General features: G+C 44.6%; 1 protein-coding gene across 2 annotated transcripts in view; it reads right to left on the reverse strand.

The window, feature by feature from the left end:
• Window positions 1–297: 297 nt before the first annotated feature.
• Window positions 298–18,376, reverse strand: part of arhgap46a (Rho GTPase activating protein 46a) — a 30,803-nt gene continuing 12,724 nt past the window's right edge. The window contains exons 3-10 of one of the 2 annotated variants that reach the window (XM_079340468.1): window positions 10,448–11,885; window positions 7,441–8,083; window positions 7,141–7,233; window positions 4,949–5,022; window positions 4,486–4,685; window positions 3,729–3,820; window positions 2,806–2,975; window positions 298–1,791 (exon numbers count right to left, since the gene is read on the reverse strand). In XM_079340468.1, the coding sequence (XP_079196594.1) occupies window positions 1,597–1,791; window positions 2,806–2,975; window positions 3,729–3,820; window positions 4,486–4,685; window positions 4,949–5,022; window positions 7,141–7,233; window positions 7,441–8,083; window positions 10,448–11,885 (2,905 nt within the window). In that variant the 3' untranslated portion in view covers window positions 298–1,596. Of the gene's footprint in view, window positions 1,792–2,805; window positions 2,976–3,728; window positions 3,821–4,485; window positions 4,686–4,948; window positions 5,023–7,140; window positions 7,234–7,416; window positions 8,084–10,447; window positions 11,886–18,376 lie in introns of both variants that reach the window. The other variant, XM_079340467.1, reaches the window with a different exon arrangement.

Here is an 18,376-nt window from a genome sequence, read left to right on the forward strand (position 1 = left end):
ATAGTGAGGCAAAATAAAAATCCCATGACTTATCATTGTAATTGGATGATCTCATTGAGGTCAGCTTTCTGTTAATGGTACCCTGCATTCCATGTATTGACACGTTATGCTTAAATTAGATTAATTGTTCAATTAAATTATGAAGTCAATTTTTTTTTTACTTTTAGAAAGTTTTGAAGAGGGACATTTAATATTCTTCAGTGACACTATCCGTGCATGTAGTCATGGTTGCATACTGTCCCTGACCTCTTACACCGTTAAAAAAAAAGGGTGCTCCAAATACAACACAGACATCCATTCTACAATCAAACAAATCTTTATTTATGGACAGCCTTTCTATATTACAACAAGAAGGTATGCAAACAAACATACACACACATGGAAAGTGGTTTGTATCAGTCCTGTGTTCAAAAGGCAGGCGATTACAGCAGAGAAAGAACAAGTTAATTACAAAAACACCTTTTATTGTTATTTACAGACACTTTGAACTTCACTCTCAACACGTAGTTAGAATATATTCAAGGACACACAATACTATTTACACTCACAATTTATTTACAGGGGAGAAGCCTGAGACAGGACTAAATAGATGCACACAAATTCTCATATTAGTGCTTGGCATTTAAATACTCAGTTCAGGTGTTTGTGTCAGATTTACAATATTTTTTATCACATCCAACACCTGTTTGTTTTTGTCAGACCTGAGCCAGAGAAAATACAGACCAAAAACAGAAGAGAACACAATTCCATTGATGACTTGTTGATAAGAATGGGACACAGTGTTAAATAAGTGACACCCACATAACTCGTAGAAAACTGTAATAACACTGGTTTCACAAGAGTGTTCATTTTTTGAAGTGAATGTCTTTGAAATGCTTCCATCCATTACTAAGAACATCTTATCAGCTTGTGCTTTGAAAATCAGCACGACTGTGGGTGTGCAGCTTCTTGTGTCGTCAACTGACCAGTATCAGTTCAACTATTCAAAACAGCACAGGCAAATACAAAAGCTTGCACTTATTCTTAATAATAGTCTCAAACGTTTTATCTTTGAATATGTTCAAATGTTCTGTACATAATAGACAAATGCTGATTTTTCTTCCACACATAATCATATTCTCACACAACACACACTCTTGAATGAAACCAAAGATTTTAAAAAGCTGAGCTTCAAACTATTGTTGTTTTTTTTAAATGTGCAAGTAAATACTTTTGAAGTAAATATGTACTCTCAGTTTACTCAGCTTATTAAACCTTAGTACTACCCATTTGGTAAGACATGAAAGGTAACCGTTTTCACATGCAGCAGTTAGGAAACTACAGTCAGAAATTGAATCACTGTATTTTAGTATAAAAAGACAGTTAAACCTAATCTATTGTTTCTTTCATTTTGAAAATAAGTAAGAGCACGGGACCAAAGTCCAAGCTGTGTTCTCACTCTTATTGATGTAAGAGGTGTTATACATCACCTCATAGGTTTCCAGTGTGTGGTCTGAACAGAAACAGTGTTTATGCACAACTGTGTTACATAAATGTGTAACTGGAGAAGCTTGTGGCCTGATTCAGCACCGAGAAGGGCTCTATGGTCTACAGTGTCTACACAACCCCTTCGATGAAACTGGTGTCCAGATGAACGATGAGCATTCTCAGGAAGGACATCTCCTTGCGCGTGTTCTCGAAGATGACCCGTGGATCATCAGACTGGCATCGAAGGCAGTTGGGGGCCATCACCATGGCTAGGTTGTTAACATCCATCTTGGTTATAGCCACGTTAGATGGCTGAGCGAATACCTAGAAGGAATGGAAAGAGACAGAAAGCAATGAGCAAAGCTGAGTGTACAGGCTAACTTTTGACCTTCAGTTAGTAATGTATGATACCAAAGAGCTCAAATAAAGTGATGTTTTGCATTGTGAATTTTCATTTTTGTTTTGAGTAATTCTTTTTGCTGTGTTTGTGTGAAGGCCCTGACACACCAGGCAGACGGCTAAGAAGTGGTGGCTTCTTTTTTGACCAAAAAAATGTAGCACTGGAACACATTGCAAAGCCTACAGCCGACAAACCACCACATACGTTCTGTGCCTGTGTGAGAGGAAATAACTCTCCATGCCAGCAGGTGGCGGTAGTTGTTACGATAAGAGAAGACCATTTTCACACAGCTGTCGCGCACCACTTGTACTATGTAGCCTACTAATCGAGAATAATGTCTGATATCAAGTTAATAATGGCACTGGTGTTGTCAGCTCTTTGTCTTGTAGTGGGAAAAAAAGAGGCGGACGTGATACATAAGGAGAAACCGCACAAATTGATGAAAGCAAGGATACTACAGCAACAAGCTCAAGGAGCTTTTCCGAACCCCTGTCGACAACTGCAGATAAATGAAACTTCTAAACAGCCAATCAGAAAGATTCCTCTCACCAACCGCCGACCTGAAAACAAAAAGGCCAACAAGGGCCGACCAGTAGCCACAAAGAGCACACCGCAAAAACGAGTACCACGAACGCTCACTGACGGTCCGACGAGGCTCGAAGGCAGACGATCTCCTTGGGTGTCAGGGCCTTTAGTTATACGCATATCAATAGAGCTATTTAAATCAATGGTAAAAAATATATATATTCTGAATAAAAACATGCAAAAATTTCAGAGCTGCTAATAACAAATCTTTAAATCAAATAAACCGAATTTGGAAACAAGAAAAGGACAGGCTTTTACATCGGGACAGACAGCCATTGTGCTGCTGAAATTGGGACCCTGGTTTGGGTAACTTTATAACACCGTGTTTGTGAGGAGTTTGAAAAGGTGTTTACCTGCAGGAAGTGGATGAAGTAGCAGAGCACCAGCCTGTTAAGATCAGGCAGAGACTGAACCACGGCGATTGCTGCCACTGGGTCATCACAGTTGTTAACACACTGCTTGTAGAAGTTCATCGGTATGAGAGGTTCCTCAAGCTCTCGATACCAGAGCTTCATCAGAGATGCTGCATGAGAAAAGACACGGTCTTAGATTAAATCAGGGGTGCTCACACTTTTTCGGCATGGGAGCTACTTATAAAATGACCAAGTGAAAATGATCTACTTAATATAAACATGCAAAACATATATTTATTTAGAATTTAGCTCTGTAACTGTATAGTAAGTGTTTGGGATAGGTTATGGTGAGAGAGACAGAGAGACAGAGACTCTGGCCTTTGTAGCTGGGTCCTGGGCTGATAATGGGCTTACAGCTCCTGGACCTGACTCCACATGCATCTCACTGGTTCCTTCTCCTGCTTGCTCGCTCTCTCTCCTCTCCTCCTATCTCTATCCCTTCAACCTCTCTCTCCTGTCTCATCCTCTGTTAGACTTTTTAAAATCAAAAGTTTCAGTATACTACTGAGTCATGATTACTTGTCACTGTAATGCCATGTTTAGTCACATTATTACTTATCCATCCAAATAATATTATTGATGGATAATTCATACTGTGACTGAACATGGCCTTGAAATATTCTGTCCTTTCATTTTTCAGCCTAGGCTACATTTACATCTCTATTTTCTATCTGTTTCATCTTTAGGCTCGTTCTCTATGTTTTTCATAGACGGACGATAGGCTGACGTCGACTTTTTATAATGCTGTGCGATCTACCCACATTACCTTTGCGATCGACTAATAAATCTAGGCCCCCCTGGTTTAAATATTCACAAACAAAAACAAAGAGCAGATTCGTTGGATTCCACACTTCTTTCCTCACCAGGAACGTTGGGGTCAGAGAGATTCTCTGGGATCCTCCACTGGTCAACCTGGAGTTTCAACGCGTTCACTTCATCGATGTCTCCTGGCACTCTGAAATAAAATAAATCACTTCAGTTACACTCAGTGGCCACAAGATGGAACCCTCATTCTTCCTTTTCATATTATCTATGTCCTGTAGCATTTTAGCTACTCCTGCACAGCCCAATGACTTTGAATGTGGCCTGTTGTCTGAATGTACCATGCTGTTTGTTGCAACACTTCTTTGTATGAAAAAAAAAAAAAAAAAAAGATTATTATAAGATGTCTTTCGGAGGGTACCCAAAGTACAGCTGGAATTTTCTGGAGATTCGCACAAACTCATCTTGACCAAGAGGACGCTTCTCTAAACAAACCTGGACGCTACAGAACTAAAGTTTCAGGACATAAAAAAACCCCAACCCAAACACACACTTGTGGAGATCCCTCATGCTTGTAAGCTTAAGCAGTAATGTAAACACATATCATGAAGCACCAAATTAAACAGTGCTGTTCTCAGGAGTAAAGCAGGGCTGTGTTTGTTCTGCCGTCTGTTGTGTGTATTGAAAGCCTAAGTTTGGATACAGGAGACCACACACATCTTGTTTACACACACTCTTCATACAATAAAGCATACGCACACATACAGTACATAAGATCCCCTTATATTTTCCTACAGCTCACCTCTCTCACACGGCTCAAGTCGGAACATGTGAGTGGTAGAGTTACGAATAGCTTACCTGAAGATGCCCTCCGTCTGAGCCCCGCCCAGAGCAAGAACATACTGGGAAAGTTGAACCTGCACCCAAGGCAGTTTTCTGTCTGGGAACAGCTCACTCTGCCTCTCCATCACCTCTTCCAGTGAACTGCCAAACAGGGAGGGGGTGATGATGGCCCGCCTACTGTGGTCGATCTCCTCCAAGGTGGGCTTACGTAGGCCCTGGAGGGAGAAGGAAAGGAGGATTTACAACCTGGGTACGTCAGGACCTATGATACTAATCATAGTTGTGTCTGCAGCTGTGATACTATGACTGTGTCTGTGCTTTTGTCTCTATCTGCAACTGTGTTCACCGTGCCTGTAATTATCTCTCTCGCTGTGTCAGTATCTACGATGACTCAATGCAAATCGGGACTTTCAAACTGTTACCATTTCAAGTGAATGCAACAGAGCTCAACTCGTGTCCTTTTACTCTTCCGGCTTACCTTTTTCCCCCCTGTGACAGCCACCTTCAGCAGTTTCCGATGGCAGAACTTTGCATATGTGCTTATAGGTAGACCTGAGGGTGAACAGAAGAGCTCAGTTCAATGAACACAAACTTTTAAGGAGACACAAATCACGTCCTCGTTATCCAACTTAGAAAAACCCTCGAGCATGAGTCACTCAAATGATTCATTCTTTAAGTTCCTCTTTCCGGTGAAATAAGAAATATTAAGAAAGAAAAAAAAAAAGAGCTGTTCTTCCCACAGATGTCAAGTAGCGTACAGAGAAGCAGGCTGTGGTAATTTGAGAGACATGTTGACGGTGTGAATTTGGCATATGGGGATTAGAGCAGGCCCAGCTCAACTGTCAGGCTGAGGGAAGATTTACTGCTGTTGAACAAAAGCTGAAGAGACAGGATTCAGCCGACACATCCAAACCTCAGGTGATTCATCAGTGTACACACAGGCTTCCTGTCTTCTACTGTACCTGCTCTAACTAGCTACTGTAGGGTGCAGAGGATTTTTTTTACAAGTGAACTGCATGAAGTGCACATGGATGTACCTTCAGAGACATGCTGCAGTATAATGCAATCCCTCTGTCCCTTAAAGATGAAAAAAGGATTTCCGCCTCTTGGTCTTCGAACGACCTTTGAGTGTTTGGTCCTCGTGCTTGATCGTAACTGAAACTCCGCCCTGTTCTTTAAAAGCTGTGGTAACACGGAACACGGGTCGGCTCCAAACGCAGCCCTCTCGTCTATTCCCGTATCCCAGAATCCTCCCTTTATCAGCTACCCAAACCACTGCCAGATGCTAAATCCCACCAATGGGATATTGAAAAACAACAAACACTTTGCAGCATATTCCCTACAAAGATCCCAGATTTATGGTAAACAGGTGACTCTCATGGATGCTGACAACTTCTGATCTGACCGACTGCGACTATAATTATATCTAATTAGAGAGATCGAACCAATAATTTGCCTTTGATCTTTTCTTAAGTCTCCCAGCACAGAGAGTATGTGCTAACCCAGAGCAAAGTAAGAGTGCAGAGCCCCTGTGCTGCACTGAGCGGGGCTTTAACACGACTGGTGGTCTATATTTACATCAAGATAGTTGGCACGAAAACAAAAACAACCAGGCGCCTAAATCTGAGCTCATCAGCAGCTCGAGTACGCTGCACCAGGCTGAGAAGATAATAACACCTGTCTGCATACAGGCTGGGGCTAAATTTGACATCAAAAACACAGACGCCAGTCAAAGCAGGTTGAGGAGACAACCTCAGTCTCGCCTTGGTCATTGTTTATGTGACAACCTAAGTGCTGACTAAAGCAAGTGATCCTATGCCTGATGTCTATTTCCAAGCCAGAGATCAGGCAGGTAGATCAGCCCCCCCCCTCCCCCCGTGACTCACAGCTGCTCATTGCTCTGGTCACGCAAGTGCCATGCATGTTCACGCTCTTCCAACCATCAGAGCAAACAGCAGCTCTCTTTATGCCATCTATGTACATGTGAGACTTCTTTCTGATTTGCTTTGACCAAGAGTCCAACCTCTTATGACCTTCAGAGTTAGTCAGATATTTACAGTAGACTCTCTCAATGACCTCTTAGTCAGACGTTTCACAGTCACTGAACTACAATGTGAGGCCACTGCTGTTTTGTCTGCTGTCAGATGATTGGGTTACTCAGTTCAGTGACATCATCCTCTGAGCTGGCAGTGTGGGCTGCTTTAATGAGGTCATGTGTCAGTGAGTGTCCCCCCCCCCCAAAATGTCTGTCTGACATGGGAAGTGGTGGGAGAGCGTATCATGAGTCACAGTGGGGTTCATTGTACCTGAACAGAACATTCTCATATTCTCAACCTACATGTTTTTTTTTTTTCTTTTTTCTTCTCTTTCTGTGAATCTCATTCATCACGTCTGTGAGGACATCAGCGTGTACTCATCTGGAAAACACAACTCTGAACTTTCCTTCCCACTCGGAACAATCACTCTACAAGGAGCAATATGATCGATTTTTACTGGCTTGTGTTGGTTAGAAACTCTAGACATAGAGTTTTGAAGTAGAAAAACATGTTGAGGACTCGCTCCCTGACCCACTGCGCTCTGTTAAACAGATTAGCTAGTCGTGTGCAAACTGGAAATACGGAGGATCCGAAGTTCTGAGGCTAATGAGCAATACATGAACGAGAGATTTACCTTCTTCCTCGTCTGTGTTTTGTTTCCGTTTCTTTCTGGACTTTGAATTCTTCTTCAGCTTTAGTTCCTGCTGTTCCAATATGAATTCAGTCACTATGAAACAGAAGACAGCGGAGGTCAAATTTCTGATGGTCGAGTGAAAAACACTAAGCCAATAACCAGGCCTTCAGGTCTGGGGCTCTCTGTCATATTCAACAGGCAAATGGAAAGGGAAAAGAGAAAATGTACATCTATTGAAATAAGACGGGAGGTGCAGAAGAAAGAAATATGACCCACCCTGTTGCTCAGTCTGAGACTCACATTTCTTGTCGCTGGTGGGCTCCGTGTGTCTCTGGATGTAGCCCTCGAGGTAGCAGCGGAACTTCGGCGATGGGGCAAAAAAGGCCAAGCTGACAGCCATCAGCTCCCAGCCTGCTGCCAGGCTTCTGGGGGTGGCGTTGCCTGTGGTTTGTCTAACCAACTGTATGTAGAGCTCGTCTCGCAGCCCCGGCATGTCCCAGCACTTGGTGACGATGAGCAGGGCGGAGTGACGGCGGTCCAGACGTGAAGGCCTGTCTCCCATGTAGGCCTGCACCAGCTTGAACATCTCGCAGGCCTCTTTCCTGACAGCGCGGTTGCTGGTGACCAGCATGGGCTTTTTGATGGATCCACGGTTCCAAGACAGCATGTTTGCAATGGAGACACGGCGACGGAACAGGCCTTGAGTGTGCATGTTAAGGTGCTTGCTGGCCCAGTCCTCCATACCCATCGCTGGAGGCGGGGGCTGGCGCAGAGTGGCGTAAGAGAGCTGGTAGGAGGATCCTTGTGCTCGGTCTCCTGCCCCATCACCTCCCTCGCTGTTGTCATGGCTGGCGGAGCGATGAGGGCCCAGGGAAGCAGTCCGACCATCCACCATGCCTTTCTTCCTGCTTTCTAGCTGAACCTGCAGCTCTAGGGTGCCCGTCTGCAGGTGGACAAAAGATGAACATTAGATAGTTCAAAACAAGTGATGGAGAAGAGGAGGAGGGCGGAGGTGAAAAAGGGGACAGAGGGGGGAGGAGAATGAGATACAAACGGTGCTTATGCAGCTGCAGAGACCTCACTGTGTCAGAGCAGCAGCTGGGCTGTCCTCCACCTCCTGCGCTCTGCAGAGCTCGGGCTCGAGAGGGAGTTCTAGCAGTCCGAATACGAGAAAAGAACTGTATGGAGGAAAGAATCTCCCTGAACCCCAATCTGAAGAGCAGGTTACCAGATAGAGCCAGAACAGCCCAAACACCTAGCACCTTTATTGCACCAGACTAGACCAATGTTACACACAAGACAACTCCAATGATCCCAACCGTTCTGTTTGTGATTGAACTGAGGGCCTCCCTTCCATTAATAGAGAAAATCAGCAACCCTCAGAAATACTAAGAAAGAGCCAAGGACAACGCAGAGTCACAACTCTGGAAAACCAAAGTCACTGACAAGTGGAAGAATGGACAACATGGAGGTGATGAGTGCCAGAATAGCTGGACTTCAGATTTCGGTTTCTCAGTGGAAAAGAGAAGAGTTGAGGCCATTAGAGGTCGAGACATATGCTGTACAACTTATGCTTTCACATAATGATTCTGTTGTACAGATGTAGGTGCAGACACAACATTACAATAGTGGAGAGAGCATACCACTTCAAAGAGCATCATACATTCAGTTAAAAGAAATGGACAGCTTCACTGCATGCTTTGAATGAGTTTGTTCAAAGATCTTTTGTCCAGAGCAGAAAACTGAAAAGTGGAAATGTAGAGCTGCTCATAGTAAGCCATAATCTGTGTATCTGTGATATAACAGCAGGCCTGAAAAACATTCCAGGACAGACTTAGGGGGCCCGCTCAGAGCTTCTTGGCTGTTGTCTAACATGATAAAGCTACAGTGCTACCAATAAGCCCTGGTACCAGCTTGCCTTTGCTCCCTCCTCCTCTCTCTGCCAAATACCATATGGCCTGTAGTGGTCTTCCTTCCTGACCAGGGGAAGCCATGTCCTGAATCTCTCAGGTCTGGCATGGGGCCCCACATGCTCAAACACAGAGCTGGCATATGAGTATACAGAACCTGCGGCGCCTGGCAGATGGATGTGGGTAATAAGATGACAGGTAATGCTGGAACGTTACCATAACAGTGAGTGGAGACCAGCCTGCCCACTGCTGAACGTCCTGGGGACACTTAAGCACTCAAAGAGCAAACGTGAGAGGCAATACTCGCTAAATTCTACTTTCAAAGTCATCGATGAGCCTCTGAGCTCCCTCTTAAATCAGACGTGCTTTAGGAATTTGCAGATGAACGTGGGCTTTTTCTGAAAACAACACTTGAATAGGAGGTATGAGCCGGACCTCCGTGTTTGTTCTTAAAAAAGGCTCCACATGCTGCTCATTTTAAAACTGTTTAGAGGAGAGTCAAATCGTTTTTTCACCTTAGATCAGGGGTGTCCAAAGTGCGGCCCGGGGGCCATTTGTGGCCCTTGAGTGGATTTTTTGTGGCCCTCGACTTCAAATCGAAGAATCAGAAGATTTTGGCCCCAGGCCTCATCAGATGGCATATTTCGTTCTTTTTTTCTTTTTCATGTTAGCGAGGGAGACCTATAAAAGCCTGACTATTCTTTCCAAAAAATTAGAACACAACAGTTTCCCACTGCAATTAGTTAGTGTATTTACATTATTTTTTGAAGAGGTCAAAATACAAAAAGTTCCTTCCAATATTTAAAAAAAAACCCCCCAAAAAAACCCTGTGGCCCGTGAGCGATTCTAACGCGACAATTTTGGCCCGCAAGAAAAAAAGTTTGGACACCACTGCCTTAGATCATGTGAACCTTTTGTGTACCGCTGACATCAACATGTGCATTAACATGGTTTACACAGGTTTTATTTTGGTTCTCTGCGTAAAATATGAACACAACAAACCGGTTTTGTTGTCTTGAGTTTAAAAATCTGCTCTTTACGTAATAGCTAAGAGGAATTTTTGTACTTGAACAATCCGTCCATTCTTCCACATCAAGACTTTAGACGAGACACCCTACAGTATAACAAGTAGCAGTAAGTATTAGAACCAGTACTGTACTACTTCCTGGGTTCATGATGGGATTGTTTTCATGATTTTGAGTGTTAGAAAGCCGATATAGATCTTTAGATATGAGTCGACTTCTGGACTTTTCTTCACTCTTTACAAAATCAAAACTAAATTCATTTCATGGGTTTGGAACTTTCCTCTCTACATGTAATGCATGTCACCTGTGTTTCAGGTACTGTTACATCATATAACTGTTTTACCATCACACAGTAGTCAGGGTTGTGTTTACCTGTGAGGGCGGTCCTGGGGTCTCTGGTGAGGACAGGCTGGCCTGGCTATTCACGCTCATTTCCAAGGTGTCCACCTTTTCATAGGTCCTTTTCTGTCTGCCGGGTATCTCAAGAGGAGTCAGCACCGGGTTGCCATTGATACCAGCCCTACTTAGAGAGCGAGAAACCCCGCTGATGTCCTCTCGTGATGCACACCTGCCTGCTGACCCACCTCCCCCTCCTCCATACCACCGGAGTGAGTCCACAGGGGAGCGTGTCCCTGGCACGGCGACCCTCTCCCCCATGTCTGGGTCCAGTCCTGCTCTGACCTCCCTCATGGTGTTGGAGCGACTGACCACCTCCCTCATCTCGGCCATCAGTCTCTCATTTAGGGCGCACAGCTCCCCGCTGCTGCCTACTGACCCTGGCCTGCCCCCTGCACCGCTACCAGCTCCCACCCTTCTCCTGCTCTTCCTTCTCAGACTTGGGGAGGGGCCAGTTGAGTAACCAGAGTCTTGGTAGTTTGCTGTAGCCTGGGGGGTCGAGGAGGGGAAGTCCTGTGAGGCCTGGCTGCTCTGCCTGCTGTGTCGGGCCTCCATGGCTCGCTGGACGGTGGCCTCAAGAACCCTCCAGGTTTGCTTCTTGTCCAGTGTACTTGGGCCGGGTGGCCCTTGCTCTCTGTCCCTCATCTGACCCCGAGTCTGGGGCAAAGAGTGAGCCTGAGGCTGTGGATGTGGCTGAGTCGAGAGAGGATCCTGCCTGGAGGCAGGGGAAGTGGCACGTGTGGGCAAAGGAGATCCTGTTGGGGGCCCCTGTTTGGGATCCACGTTGACCATGTGCCTGATGCACTCCAGACCAGCTGGACTATAGTCAGAGGCCGAGGGGTTTCTCCTATGTCTGGAGCCTGGAGGAGCAGGACCAGGTTGCTGGAGGTGTCTGGGCTTTTGGAGGCTATGCGTAGGTGTAAGGCGAGACAGAGGCTGTCCGTTGTACAGATGTGCCCCCTCCACCTCCATGTCTGTCGGGGGTTCATCATATATAGGACACTCTGAAACTGGCTCGTCATAGATTGGGGCAGTGCAACCATACTGCGGAGAGATTGGGCGAGGTGTGCTGGTCTGTGACCTGTGAAGGAGCGGACTGGGATGGCTGCTGTCTGACGTCACTAAACAGAAGCTACCATTGCTGGCTTTTCTCAGGTGATGGGCCTGACGTGTGTCGGCTGACATTTTGCCGGAAGGTGCCGTTTTATATCCCTGAGCAGAGCTTATGTGTCCACCTTGAGACTTGTTGCCGGTAGGGTGCAGGGTGAAGGTGTTGGCTTTGCTTTGTGCACTGTGCTGGAGGTGCTGCTGCTGTTGCAGGGTTGGCCCCGGCTGGTTACGGCTCATGCTGTTCACCTTCACCAACATGGCTGCTTTAGATCCAGGCGCAGGCTGCCATCTTTGAGAAGCGTCCCTGAAGAAGAGAAAGCAAAAGAAGAATGAAGTCTGCTCTTGCACAAGGCAACATTGTATTTTTAGTTCATATAACCTCACAAAAGTCTATAGATGGTCAAATAAAAGCCTCACTTTATACAATAGTACACAGACACAAAGCCATTTGAAATATTTCAAGAAAGCCACAGATGACAGGGCTGGGAAAATCCAATTCTTCTAAACATGTTGCTGACCTCCAAAGACTTCACTCCATTTTTAGACTGGCAGTCATAATCGCCTCGTCAAACCCCTGAGACAATAACTCCAGTGTGTAGAGCAAACCAAGGAGTGACTGAAAACAACACCTCACAGAAATCCATCCGTCCATGGAAGTCAGATGTCTGCAGAGTGTTTTAGAGTAACGCTGTAAAGTATGAAATAAACATTGGAGGTTGTATTTCGATGACGTAGGTGTCATTATTTTAAAGTCTTCTGAAACGTTTCATGAACCTTTGGATGGCAAACAAGCAGAACCCATTTCAGGAGGTTGCACTAGTTTAAAGCTGAGAACATCTGCACATGGGTCCAAAGGTTAATTCTTCTCCTTTTGGTTAAGTGGCGGGGCTATCTTTAAACGCAACGGCCCACTTCTAATCCCAGTAATGTTAAACAATCTGCTATCAATCTGCTCATGCTGCTCCGGTCTACTGCTCTTGACTCTGCTGTCACCTCGTAATCTTCCCCAGACATCAACACTTTGAGTTTCTTAACTGATCAAGAAGTTGCCCTCTTAAACTAAAGTGTGTGTCTAACGTAGGCATTACAGCACATACACCAACAACACTTGCTGCTGGCCTAAATAAGAAATATGTGACGCAGTACAGAATACACGAGCTCTATAGACTTCCTGTCTAGATTAAGGTAAAAAAGGTAAGTCACTTAGACTGCTGAAAAAGGACTCTTACCTTCCCTCACTCCGATCTCTACTGAACACACATTGAGATCATTCCTTCGATTAAAGCCGATCACCTTCTGTCCTTTTTAATCCAAACACAAACACAGATCAATGTAGAGTTTGAGCAAGTCTTGAAAAGCTTCCTTTTTCCAAACACTCCCAGTTGAGAATTAGGCTGGAACAGCGGTGCGAGGACGCATAGGGAGGAGGGAAAGAGGCGGAGTGACCCCCCCCCCCCTCCTCCCCACAGCTCACTGGAACAATGCTGAAACAATTCCCCTGAGGTCTCAGGCCAACGGCAAACTTCCTTTAGTCCTACGAGCTACAGTTCACCCCCCCAACGTCTATACAGTGAGTCACACCACCTCAGAAGTTTGAATATAAACAGCCTCTCATCTTCAAACGGTTTTACAGATTCACCATCCACAGAGAGCCCATAAACAGCTGGATCTCAGCCACCTGGCACAGCACCAGGACAGCCAACCAAAACCACCTCTGCTGGGAGTGCTCCAAGGCTCCCACCTCTCTGACACCAGTCAGGAAGGTTTACAGCCGAGGTAACGCACCGAGAGACAGGCACGTGTGAAGACAAGAAACTCTGACGGATTGGATTCTCCCCAAACCGCCGCTGTTTAGTTGTTACAAGCAAGTGTGAGTGTGTATGGTTACACAGGGGGGGAGAGGAGGGGGGTTTGATAGGTGACAGCTGTAAACATGAGAAGCCACTGTTACTATTCTTTGAACCAGTGTACGTTTTCTCACTCTGCTCTTGTCAAGCAGGAGGAGGTGATACAAGTGCGACAAAATCATTCCCACATCAGCAGCTGATGGTTTAGCACCGCTTTGCTGAGGCAGGAAGAGAGCTCACACGTGAAACAACAAGGCGTCTTCTAAATAATTAGAGACGACAACAGAACACAGCGGACCTCACACATAAAACCACAATAATCAAATCCCACTTTCAATATGCACAAACACACTTAAACCTACATCAAATAAACTGTGAGGGTTCATGTGATGACCCGACTTAAAGAACTATGAATCTGTCCTCCATGTTCTTGGTGGGTGGATGACGTAGTTTATAGCAGTGACCCTGAGATAGTAGTGACCACTACTTCCTGTCTGGGGAGGTCCTCTGGAAGGTTGGAGAGAGGACTTCCCTGCATGCAACACAAACAGGAAATGCCTAATGTACTGTGTTCACATACTGTGGCCATAGCAGAAGAACAATTATGGGGAGCTTATTGCACGGCTTTAAAATGTTTCACTTATTTCACAGGAAATCAATGTAAGTGAATCTACATAGACCCCTTTAAGCCATACCTTAACATCAACGTCAATAAAGGTTTACCGAGAAACATACACTCGTGTTGGAATATTTTTCAAGGACTGAAAGTGAACACAATCACTCGTCTGTGAGGGATTTAGACCCAGGGAGGGATTCAGTCTGGTTCTGTCTCCGTTGTCTGCCCACTATTGTCCTAGTCAGGCTGAGCAAAAGGTCTAGCATGTTCACCCCTTCAATCTCTGGCACATTATGTTGGATGTTAAGCGGGGCGTTTGGTGTCATGATCGTCACGCTCACATGGGGGCCAGGAGCCAACTCCAAACAGTAAGACTCTGCAGCGTCTTCGATCTCCATCCAAAGCCTGTAATCCCATTACACAGCTAGAACAACACTCGCATATAAGTGAACCCCAGGTCAACCAAATAAAGTATAATCACAAACCCTGAACCATAACAGGGACAAAGGCGGTACAATGGTGAGAAAATAAAAAACAGTGGTAGAAAGGGGAGATGATTGTTGCTGGGAGAGGCAGGGGAGACCTAACAGAAGAGCGAGGGTGTGAGCATGTGTAAGTGAGAAGGGGTGGGGATTAGTCGTGGGAGAGTGCAGCAAGGGAATGAGCGGGAAGGATGGCATTCCTCAGGGCTCTTTCAGGGGCCTTTGTGGCAGTGTGTGGAGCCTCGCACAATGCATGGCTGTGCCATCGTCACGGAGACGCCTACCTAAACGACAGCAATTGGGGTGGGTGGGGGGTTGCTGAACCTGAATGAGCCATCTCTCCCCTCCAGAGACAGTCAGGGAAATAGACAGGCTCTTACATAACGCGGAGCAGGCCAAGCCTTTATTCTGAGTGTTTTGAAGGTTGTTTGGACAGGGTGTGCTGCGTGCTGGTTCTCTGCCTGTCAGGTGTTTATTGAATGGTAGTTTAAAGTTGGGATTATGTACAGCTATTTATCACAGAGTTTTAGAGAGACATGGAAAGGATCACTTGGAGTTTGCAAACCAATTTTTTTTTTTAAGTCAAACTGTTTGCAAAGAGATAATCTAATAATTATTTTTTTTAAGCACACATGACTAGAAACCTACAGACACGCTACGGCAAATTATGCACTCACAAACCCTTTATTCAGAGCCAAGAGCGAGCCTTAGTAATATGGAGAAATGTAAGATAAAATGAAGTTAGAGGCCTCTTGGAAACCAACGGGGTAATCTCATTGGCCCACAGGGCATCAAATCAACTTAAAGGTCAGCAAATTTCAATTAGTCTCAGCGGCTCTGGTGTCCGTGCTTCTCTGGACATTGCTGTTGTCAGGTCGTCTCAATAACCAGCTAAATATAAGACGGAGACTCTGCTGTCAACAGATGTTGAGTCTCTCCTTTCTTTCCTGCCTGGAATAACCGTTGTTGGAAAAGTCATCAGCTGAGTCATTTTGGCGGATGGGGATATGGATTTGGAAGTTCTTAAATATACCCCCTGGGAGTAGTGGGGGTCTGAAAAACAGGAGTTATTATTAAGGTTGCCTGGACAGGAAAAGGAAATGAGGTTGCGTAGGCCAAGCTTCTGCTAAGCAAACACCTTAGAGCACAAACCAATGTGATGACTGTGATCCACACAGAGGAAGGAAGCTGGAAGGACAAAGAGTTGTATCCACCTCACCGACTCTGGTACACCTTTTCCTTTTGAACAATCTGTTATAAAAAAATGTCAAGCAAAAGCATAAAAGGACAATTTGGGCACACACGAGGATGGTAGCCCCGTAGTTCCTGTCAGACACCTCCAGAGAGACAGCTGTCCAATGACAGCTGAGCGGACACACCTCCCTCTTCTGAGACTTGATGTCTACCAGTTGTGCATGTCTGTGGCTCCCATACTCTGACCATGTGAGAAGTGCTGGGCTGGGCAAGAAGACAGCCACGAGGATCATTTTAAAGATACAGGATGAGGCCAAACCCAAATGGATTCCAGAAAGACCCGCCTCGTTAAGTGTATCTGTAACTCTTCTTGGGAGGTCAGATCCTATGAACAAACTACAAATCCTCTTCAGACACAAAAACACAGTTCCAGTCAGTCCCAAGCCTCAGAGAGAGGACTGAACACACAAACAGGGCAGAAAAATTAAAACATTGTATCAACACTGCAATGACATCCCATTGGAAATATCTATATAGACGCCTCTTTGGAAGCCTTAACATGATGTGTGCATGCTGCAAGTCAGCTGAGGCAGAGACAGAAGCAAGCCTGAGGCCCGTTCACACAGTACAACCTTTTCACACAGGAAACACACACAGAGCTCTCTGGGTGTTACCAAAAGGTAACTGTCTGTCACTTTGTGATAGACAACGTTGTTGTGATAAATAATGACTACTTAACAGACATTATATAAAAACATGAAACTTTTACCACAGCAGATAATGTGCTGTATGCGTGACTCATCACAACTCTATCTAACCTACTCTATCTTAAGCCCCTTCATCTTCTAAATAAACAGACAAGGGATTTCTCCAGCATGACTCACAACCACGCGAGGGTAACTTGTTGTGTGTCGGCTTTTGTGTACTTTTGTTTTTTAATGGCATCATTCACCTTAAAAAAATCCCCCCCAAACAGAAACTGAAATAGAAAGTAGATGTTTCCAGTTCTGTTGTTTCATCAGGCACATTTAAAGAATTTTTCAACATGAACGTTTTAATGACGTTAAAACACATCGGACTAGAAAAGAAACATGACCGTGGAAACTTGTTGTACAGTTAATTAAATGTGGCTAACTTCTCTCCACTTTTTTTGAGGAAGCGTTTCTTAGTTCTGAATCTCTCAGCTCTTTTAAATCAAGGTTAAAGACTCACCTGTTTACTGCTGCCTTTAACTAAAATATTTTAATGAAGGTTTTATTCTTTTACTCTGCACTCTAACTTTTAAATCCTTTTATATTCTTCCTTAAATTAATTTTATTTGAATTATTTTTACTTGAACAAATTTTAAGTTTGAATAATTTCAGTGATTTTTAACTTTTTTTTGTGTGTATGTATCTTTTCTTTCCTCTGTCATGATGCTTTTGACGTCTTGTGTAAAGCACTTTGAATTGCCTAGTTGAATTAACATAGAAACAACTCTGACAGATGTTTTTTGGTAGGTATAAATTAAGCTTTCTGAAAATGTGTAAAGTAATTTAAAGTTTTTTGCCACAATATCATGACAGGGCTAAATGAGAAGCAGATAGAGGTTTCAATGAGAGTCAACTGATGTCATAAAGCACAACATATGCTACAGGTATAACAGCAGAACATGTAACATTAAACAGACAATATATCGGGAGGGATGAATGTTGAGGCTGGATCTTTCTATCAGTGTTACTGAGCTACTTAAGTGCCACCAAAGTAGAAGGGACAAAACTGTTGTTAAAACGAGCCTTCTTCCAGTTCATGACCCTGTTTCTACGGCCGGACGGACGGAGTGTGAAAAGGACATTTAGACGATCTTCTTCTTTCAGCATGAGCACACTAAGACATCCTGCTTAGAAGAAAGCTATCATTCGACGCTGAGGGAGAAGCCGGTCTAAGTGAGATCCTTTGTTCCTTTTTGTGGTCCATTATATGCTTCAGGCCGACCCAGAAGACAAAAGCAGTGCTGTGACCCTGACGTGAACCACCTTCAGACGCTCCTGGGTCATGTGACACCGTGTGTCCTCGACAGACTTTTAACATTTACTCGACCTCAGCAGGTCTCCTGAAAGCTCTGAGAAAAGAAGCCCACACAGAGTGACGACGGGCACACACACACACAGATCACACACACATGTGTTGAAAGAATGGTAAAATTCAGTCCAGGTGATAGAAGATAGCTGATACACCTTCAGCTCCTCCATCAGGGAAAGAGATCAGTTCCCCTTTGCTTCTCTGCACTCATAACTACATGTGACTGACATGTTTACTCTCGGAGACTATGGTACTTCCCTGATGAGCTCCACAGGCTCAAAGTACCCTTACATTCCCAGCACATGTGATAAGACTTGGCCAATGAGTAACAGATTTGGCACAAAGACAGACACGTAAGTGCACTCCTACGCCTTCATATCCTAAAGAAAGAACATCGAAAAAATACAAAGTTAAAAGCTTTAAAAAAATATATAGGGCCAGACAGACAGAGACAGGAAGCCATATTTAACAACACAGGCTTAGACTAACACAAAGGGGTGTGTTGTGTGGGTCTTTGGAAACTCTTCTATCTGCTATGAACAGAATTATTAATAGCCAAAAACTAAAGGAAACTGTGTTGGAAGAACTGTGATTG

The sequence above is a fragment of the Symphodus melops genome (genome assembly GCF_947650265.1).
Source record: "Symphodus melops genome assembly, chromosome: 4".
Lineage (NCBI taxonomy): Eukaryota > Metazoa > Chordata > Actinopteri > Labriformes > Labridae > Symphodus > Symphodus melops.